Source organism: Engraulis encrasicolus, chromosome 18 (genome assembly GCF_034702125.1).
Source record: "Engraulis encrasicolus isolate BLACKSEA-1 chromosome 18, IST_EnEncr_1.0, whole genome shotgun sequence".
Classification (NCBI taxonomy): domain Eukaryota; kingdom Metazoa; phylum Chordata; class Actinopteri; order Clupeiformes; family Engraulidae; genus Engraulis; species Engraulis encrasicolus.
This window is the reverse complement of record NC_085874.1, coordinates 52,456,242-52,465,477: the sequence shown is the minus strand read 5'-3', so window position 1 is coordinate 52,465,477 and position 9,236 is coordinate 52,456,242. Positions and strand designations below refer to the sequence as shown.

The 9,236-nt window shown below is 42.4% G+C and overlaps 1 protein-coding gene across 1 annotated transcript in view; it reads right to left on the bottom strand.

The window, feature by feature from the left end:
• Window positions 1-748: 748 nt before the first annotated feature.
• Window positions 749-9,236, bottom strand: part of LOC134468306 (cysteine-rich venom protein Cau1-like) — a 14,714-nt gene continuing 6,226 nt past the window's right edge. Inside the window, exons 2-5 of the mRNA XM_063222247.1 lie at window positions 7,239-7,324; window positions 4,205-4,299; window positions 1,999-2,099; window positions 749-988 (exon numbers count right to left, since the gene is read on the bottom strand). Of these exons, the coding sequence (XP_063078317.1) occupies window positions 864-988; window positions 1,999-2,099; window positions 4,205-4,299; window positions 7,239-7,324 (407 nt within the window). The 3' untranslated portion in view covers window positions 749-863. The remainder of the gene's footprint in view (window positions 989-1,998; window positions 2,100-4,204; window positions 4,300-7,238; window positions 7,325-9,236) is intronic.

Sequence of the window (9,236 nt, the reverse complement as noted above, 5' to 3'; positions counted from 1 at the left end):
CAGTGGACTGGCCATAAGGCATACAGGACATTTACCCAGTGGACTGGACTGGCCATAAGGCATACAGGGCATTTGCCCAGTGGACTGGACTGGCCATAAGGCATACAGGGCTTTACCCAGTGGACTGGCCATAAGGCATACAGGGCTTTACCCAGTGGACTGGCCATAAGGCATACAGGACATTCACCCAGTGGGCTGGGCTGGCCATAAGGCATACAAGGCTTTACCCAGTGGGCTGGGCTGGCCATAAGGCATACAGGGCATACAGGGCTGGGCTGGCCATAAGGCATACAGGACATTTACCCAGTGGGCTGGCCATATACATTATATATTAATGGTGTATGTGGGCTAACTGTAATACACATTTGTAATGATCTCACAGGCCAAATAGAATAACTCGGCGGGTCAGATTTGGCCCCCGGGCCTGAGTTTGACATCCCTGGTCTGTGTGATTGAGCTGTGGCACTGAAAATATCATTAAAATGTGAAACCTCTGCTTTTGCGGAGCAGTTGCAGTAATCACTCTTCATGTCGACTCTGCCTGGGATGGCCGCTAACACATGTAGTGTTAAATCAACCCTTAGAAAGTACTTTGGAACCATTGTAGTGTTAAATCAACCCTTTGAAAGTACTTTGGGACCAAAAACAATCCAGAAGGTATTTAATCGATGTTTTTATTGTATTTTGTCGGGGACGTCTACATTGATTCATTGTTACAATATGAAACATCTGCTGTTATATAGTGGTTTTAGAAATCATTAGTTGTTGCTGGTCCTGCCAGGGCTGTCTAGATGGGGGCCTTGGCTGGAATATCTCTGTAGATGGGGGCCCTTGTCGTCATGGTAACGGGGGACGCCTGGTCTCTAGATGATAGAGCCGTGGCACTTGCAGGAGGCGGGGCACACGTTGGCCAACTTGCCATTGCATCCACGCTTCTTCACCAGCTCCGGGCATCGGTAGCACTTGTCAAAGTACTGACAGGGGTTGGCTGCAGACACAGGAGAATCACAAGTGTCAGTCGAAATACAAAACTCAAGGCATAGACTCCCTTTGCAGCACAGTGGAAGTAGACTCTCTATGTTCCAGAGCTGTATTGCACTAATGAGAAGTAGAGTCCCTATGTTCCAGAGTTGTATACAGTAGAGTCCCTATGTTCCAGAATTGTACACAGTAGAGTCCCTATGTTCCAGAGTTGTAGAGTCCCTATGTTCCAGAGTTGTAGAGTCCCTATGTTCCAGAATTGTAGAGTCCCTATGTTCCAGAGTTGTAGAGTCCCTATGTTCCAGAATTGTACACAGTAGAGTCCCTATGTTCCAGAGTTGTAGAGTCCCTATGTTCCAGAGTTGTATTGCACTAATGAGAAGTAGAGTCCCTATGTTCCAGAGTTCTATATGTAGACTCTCTATGTTCCAGAGCTGTATTGCACTAATGAGAAGTAGACTCTCTATGTTCCAGTAGTGGATTTCTCGAAACCAAAGTTGCTTACTACATTAGCTACTTTGTCGTTTTCAATGCATTTTCCCATTGCCAACTACCGAAGTTGCTAACAGGCTAACAACTTCTCTTTTGAGAAATGCACCCCAGAGTTGTATACAGTAGAAGTAGAGATTCACAGATTGGCGTTACTTGTTCAAAGAGGTGATTTATTTATTTGCTTTTCTCAGCTTCAACCATAATACAAACTAGGCGTGTGAATCACAGCCTTCATGACGATACGATACGGTATTGATTTCTTAAAGCAGGGATTCGATTATTTTCGATACTTAAGAATTCCCCATGATGCGATGCGATTCGATTCGATTTTTTCCAATTACTTTTCCACTACTGTTATGGAGCTAGGGCATTGCACAGGGGCCAGCGATTCGATTCTTTTCGATACTTAAAAATGCTCCACGATACGATGCGATTCGATTAAATCGCCGGCCGATACTTCGATACTTCGATACATCGATACGTTTCGATTTTATTTACACCCCTAATACAACATACTGTACTCACTGCAGAGGCCGTTGTCACAGGCTTTGGGGCAGTCACCACACGCGGGGCCCTTCTTGTAAGGGTGGGCGAAGCCATTGTGGCCCTCGTAGAAGACGTTTCCCCTGGGACATGAAGGAGAGGACACATCACTATCAACATCCATATGTTTAACCAGCTTCTCGAGTCAAGTCAAGTCAAGTCAAGAGGTGCTCTATATCGGCAAAGACTTAAGTACTCAAGTCAAGTCAAGTCAAGTTTATTGTCAATTTCTTTACATGCTGGTCATACAAAGAATTGAAATTACGTTTCTTACTTTCCAATGCAGACAGACATAGACTCTAGACTCTAGGTGTGGACATAGAATATTAGACAGTATACATAGGCCTACATTACACCTAAAGTACCTGACATATAAAGTGCAAGACTGGGCAACAGCAGACATACACTGACATAACATATATTACAAAAGAGGTAAGTGAACTCTAAATTCTCAAATAAATGGACTCTAAATTCATGAAACCCCTGGTATAACCTACAGTACTGTACATTGATTTGGTGATGTGCCTCAAATGCCCCTGTTTTATATAAATATGACTACCGGTACCTGAAAGAGCTACGGTAGTTTTTCTCAACGGGGACTCTAAAGCTCCCCTGGGACGTCGGGGAGCCCTAGGGGGACGTTGAGAAGGATGCAGCTGAGAGGAAGCGGTGCTTAGTGTGGTGTAATGCAATGTGATGCCTTTTATTGTGAAAGCCATAGAATGTAGAGGGGGCTTCCGGTCCCTCACGTTCAGTTGAGTCTTAGGTCAAGTGCTGGTGAGATGTCAAGAACGATCGCTCTGTTATACTTACCTGCAAACCTGTTAATAAAAGAATAACTTGACACTTACAGTAGTTGCCATTGGGGGGCAGTAGTCTATATCATTTTTTTTAATACCAAGGGGGGCATTGGGAGATTTATGATGAGGTCCAGGGGGCATTGGGAGATTTATGATGAGGTCCTTTTCAACGGTTGGTTGGATTTGTCCCAGATTGACTGTGAATGCTCTAGGGTAGGTTCATGACCTGTCAAGTCAAGAAAGTGTGCGGTAGACTTCTTTCTTTTGAAATATTGAACATTCCTGCATCTACCAGCACCTAGGAGCTGTGCATGGAACTTTGAACTGTTGAATAGGTTCAGGAACTGATTGGAGTTTGGAGGTCAACACTGTCAAAATGGCGGAATGTTTATTTGGCCCATAACTTCTGACTGGATTGATTTGCCCGGTAACACCTTATTTTAATGGTTCACCATTTCAGTGAATCTACCATATTAGGTACAATGTAGTAACCAGTGTAACAATATTTAATACCATGTAATACTAGTGTAATACCAGTGTAACAATTTGCAATACCATGTAATACCACTTACTCACAAATACATGATGTAAGTACAAAATTGAAACACGGTGTTACACTTAGCCTGGTAAACCAGCGCCACCTGCTGGACGCTGAAAATTTTAAATCAAAGCATCCAATACATTTAGGCTGGTTTATCAGGCTATGTTACACTGGTATTACATGGTATTAAATATTGTTACACTGGTTATTACACTGTACCTAATGTGATATATCCACTGTAATAGTGAATCATTAAAACAGTGTTACCATTTGCCCCATTTTTTGCTTCATTTTCACAATAGTCGTTTGGTTTTAAGCCTATGCACGTCATTGCTCTATGTATAGATATTACATATATTTCTTTTCTATTTTGTATTTATCATATACCTTTATGAAAAGGTGGACAGGAGTGGTAGGAATGATGGGGGACTGGAAGCGTTGCGTTTCGGGGATATACCAGCTGTTGAAGGTGGAATCATCACAATTGGACATAACTGAAAATGCACAACAATACCTCTTCTTAATACATATTCTATGTATGTCTGCTGTTGACCTGTCTTGCACTTTATATGTATGTAAGGGTATTGTATCTATATAGGTACTCTAGGTGTAATGTATGTGTACTGTCTATGTCTAATTGTCTATGTCCACACCTAGAGTCTATGTCTATGTCTGCATGGAAAAGTAAGAAACGTAATTGACTTCACTTGACGTAAACTTGACTTGACTCGACTCGACTCTACTCGACTCGACTTGACTTGACTTGACTTGACTTGACTTGACTTGACTTGACTTGACTCGACTTGACTTGGTGCCCAGAGCAAAGATGGCAAAAAAATATACTCACGCGGGGCAGTACTGGCAGACGTAGAAGTATTTAAATTGGAGGTTGGGGCAGTGGGCCATAGCACAGCCGATTTGATTGGACCTGTACCACACCACCTGTGGGTTAAAAACGTGTGTTAGCCACTTGAAAGCATTGCATTACATTAGAATTTTAAGCATTAGCTACTGCAGTATAAATTATACATTTAGGTATATAGGCCGCTAGACCAAGAAACACCTGGCGTGGTGATGCCACAAGAAGGCGGGCTATACATGGTCTACACACCAAGAAACACCTGGCGTCGTGATGTAGGCAGGGTATCTGGAGCAATATGGGGCTATACCAAAGAGTAATGAAGTGGATTCAAAACAGACCCACCCAATGCAAAAGAGTGTGCTCAAGTTGGGTCTCCTAAGGAAGCCCTCCTTCTTCTATGTTTGAGGTATTTGCACAAGAAGTGCGCTACCGCAATCTTCAGTGCAAAGGGGACTCCATTTATTCTCAACCCCAGGACTCCGAAGGTCTCCTAACCAAGGTCTCATAAAAGGGGTGTTCATCCGACATAAAGTGGATACCGGAAAATAACTAGAATGATGTATCTCTGTCTCTAATATCTCTGGCTATACTAGTTGACTTGCTCCAGGGCCCTGTGGTAATTTTTTTTATTCTTATATGATTCTTATGTAGATTTTTCTATGTACATGTATATGTAGGAATGTAGATGTATATGTATGTGTCTATATATATCATTCCCAGTTGTGTTAAGTATTTCAATCTGAGTTTGGGCTAGTCTGTGGGACGACTGGCTGCCTCTGTCAGCTGAGGTGGGGCCGGGCTAATTTGCATCTGTAAAGGGCCATTTGGCTGGGCAGGCTACTTAACCAAGGGCAGAGGAGACTCTAGTAGGCTTTTTCTACCAGGGGTAACAAGGAACACAATGTTGTACCTTGAAGAAGATGTCTCCTGTTCCAGTCGGGGCAGTAATAAAAATCTGCAGAAAACTCATCGGATCAAAAGTGCCTGTCTGACATTTATAAAAACCCCACAGCCCTTTAGCCATGAAGGCCATCTGGTATACCCAGGAGATAAAGTTACACCAAGTCCTACAGCTAGCGCAGAAAGAAGACTACAGGCCATTTACAGCAAGACTTCAAGCATTTAAATACTTTATTTTACTTTACTTTATTTGTTCAGGACATTGCACATTAATGAACATATACATACATGTACATATATGTAAATATGCTAGATTGTAGCCCAAGGGCTAATTTCCATCTGGTGTCCAATAGGCAGGCTAGATGTTTACAAGCAATAGACTGTTAGTAACAAAAGAAATAAAACCCACTACAGAAGCAAAAGGCGTGCATGTAAATAAAAGGAAAAGAGAAAAGAAAAAGGTCCCAAATAGGGCCATGTGTTTTGTGAGTGTGTGTGTGCGTGTACACTGTGTAGAGGCTCAGACCATCAGTGTGAACATGTTCGAAGCCACTTTTTATACTCCATCTTAAAGGTGGCTAAAGAGGGACATTCCCTTATATGCAGAGGAATAGAGTTCCATAATATGCCGCCTTTAGTAGATAATGCATTTTGACTGAAAGAGGTGTACTTGAAATGAATCTCTACATCTTTATTGACCACTGCTCGAGTTACTCGTGTTTGACGATATTTTATAAAATCCTGTAAACAAGGTGGCGCCAGGCCATGCAAAGTTTTATAAAAAGACAGCTATAGGAGAATTTACAGAAATTGTCAAAACTCAATAGGTTGTACTTACCTAAAATGTTACAATGGTGGTATGAAAGAGGTTTTTTATCTAAATTTAAATAAACTCTCCACTGGTTTGAGAGTAGTGGATCCCACCATGGTCCAGCTAGTAATACAATAGCTTAGGTGAGAAAATATCATTGCATGCAAGTATGTCAGAGCAGCACTATTTGACATAGCACCTCTTATGTGCCTGAAGTTGTAGAGATTAAATTTTATTTTTTTTGTTATCATTTTTATATGTTTTTTAAAAGAAAGATTGGAGTCTAGAATGAGTGACCACTTCTAGCTGTTCACTACCCAGAGTAACCCCAGGCTGAGACAGTCCAGGGGAAGGTTGCTTAGAAAAATACAAACAAGCCGTTTTCTTTGCATTCAGAATAAGGCATGATTTCTCTAGCCATGTTCAGGTTCTCCTGTGTCTATAGCACTATTCTGACGGGACTAGTTTCATGTATGGACGTGGGGGAATGTGATTTTTTTTCTCAGGACGTCGGTAAAAGAAATGGCCGATTCTGACTGGATTAAAATATCTCAGTAAACGAACAGAAAGTAGGAGGGGTTACTCATCACGCACCTGTGACTGCACTTGTCGTCATGCGTGTGCCAACTCCACAATATATTATTGATTTTTGAGCACATTATTGGGCATACATGGAGGCATTTGGTCCGGTGGAACAATTCTAATAATTGCCTGTTGGTTTACTAACCCATCAAAATCCATTCTAATGCGTCTGCATGCATGTTCTTTCATTTGGAGAGTGCGTTTGACCATGCTGTCTGATTTTGACAGCGAACACAACTTGGAACAACTCCCTAAAACAAAACTAACGGTTTACTGCAAGGCTGTGATGTTTGCAAGCCCGGAGAGATTGGATATATTGTGCGTTTCGTGCACTAAACCAGACATCTTTACATAGGGTCGCATTCGGACGGGATTAGTATTACCCAGGGTAATTCCTCCGGACGGTTTTACAGGAGGTAGAAGTCGCGGTGAAGTTTACCCCACATATTCCGCTATCTTTACTGACATGGCGCGTTCAGACGGGACTAGATATCCCGATTATTATTACTTTACTCCAGGTCCCCCCATTAAACTAGTCCCATCGGAATGGGGCTTATGACCAATCACAGCAGAGCTTCAAGCATTTAAAGCCGGGATCACCTGTGTGTAGTGGCCAATCGTAGCATTTTAAGGCGGGTTCACCTGTGTGTAGTGGCCAATCGTACCATTTAAAGGCGGGTTCACCTGTGTGTAGTGGCCAATCGTACCATTTAAAGGCGGGTTCACCTGTGTGTAGTGGCCAACCACAGCGTTGCCGATGGCTCCGTGACCGTAGCGGTAGTCTTTTACCTCGTTGTACCATGTCTGGATGCCTTCAGCCCAAGAGGTTTGATGGGTGGCGTAAAACAAGTTCTCTCCACATTTGATACCTGTGTAGACAGGCACACACACACACACACACACACACACACACACATGCACAGACGCACAGACAGACATGCATAGATGCACAAACACTCACTATATTATATTATTTTGCAACAACTACATTAGCTTTTTTGTGTATTTGTAAGCTGGTGTGCATTCATGTGTGTGCGTGTGCGTGTGTGTGTTTGTGTGTGTGTGCGTGTGCGTGTGTATCAGGCTTGTACGAAATTCCGAATTGAATGAATTTCAATTCAAAGTAATGCCATAATATGAACACTAGGTGGTGTCATTACCTTGAATTTCTTTGAATTTAATCTACACCACCCATTGAAAGTACATAGAACACCACCACCTAGTGTTCGTATTATGGCATTACTTTGAATTTTGTACAAGACTGGGGTGCGATTCTGGAACGTTAGCATTGTACTACAGATGTACTTTAAAGTTATCTACTTACTTCAAGGCGAACTGCGTGCATTTCTCGAAGCCTTACCATTCCCACAGTAAGCCAAAAGTAGTGCGGCTACTTTCCTGAGCCCACACCGCTACTTACTTTCTTGGCATTGCAGTGCGTGACCAAAGAAGCAACAAGAGATAAGCATGATTGCTGAGTCATGATTCAGCTGTTTCCTCCTAAATTCAGTGCGTGAAGTAGAAAGCAATAGTGTACAACCACCACCAGCACATTTGATTGGATGTCACGACACCGTGACTCTGCTGTTTCCTCCAAAACACACCTTGTAATTTCTTTGTGAAAAAAACACGGCCGTGGCATTACAATCTGACACCGTCCGCACCAATAATGCAGTATTATCTGCATGCCGATTGGATTTCGTTTCATTCCGAGGTGTAATTTGTAAAATATTTGGACAATAAAGGTGTGGTTACTCCCAAAACATCGCCTGTTGAAGTGTCATATCTCTAAAAAATTTTCGCGCGGATTTCAGTACATAGCCTAGTGGTATTCACGCTTGCATCCCAATGGGAAAACAGAAGTCACGCCGGTTCGAATCCACATGGTTGCAGTGCCACAATTTTGGAAATATCTGGCAGAAATAGATAATTTATGTTGTGCATTACCAACACACACGTGCAGCCAAGGGAAAATGTGTTACACTGTAGGGTCCAAAACACGATTTCACGAGTTGTTGTCAACATGCTGCACGCTGGTTTTGAACCCGCGTGGCTCGCGTCATCCCATTGATAGGCAAGCGTAAATACCCCTAGGCTATGAAATGAAATTCGCGCCAAAAAAATTTAAGTAGTTGACACGTAAGCCAGTGCATTTCCGGGAGTAACCAATACTTTCTTATCTAAATATCTCACAAATTACACATCGACATGAGACGCAATTCAATCGGTATACAGCTAAAAGTATATTATTAGTCTGGGATTCATCAGATTCCAAGGATATGACGTTTTTTTTTTCACGAACAAATGACATGACGTGAATTTGTGTTCTGAACACTCTCGCAGCTGTATCATCACTTTGTGTGCATGTCGATTGATTTTCATCGCGTTTGCACCACAGGATTAAAAGATATTGACACATTTGTGGTCAAATATGTACTACAAGTTTAGCTAATGGGTGGAGTCACGCTCTGAAGTAGACTAGCGCTGTGTGTTACTTGGGGTGGCTGAGGTGATGTCTGGACTCAATGGATCTACTCCAGCTGTACTTCAACTTCATTGTCGAGATACGGATAGGAGGCGCCTCACTTTCAAAGTCACCACTACTTCAGAGTGCACATTACTCCAAGCAGTAGTTACTTTGTGTGCTAACGTTCGAGACACAAGAGTTAGCAACTTTTATAGTATTTACTATGCAACATTGCTAACAGACTAGCTACTTCGCCC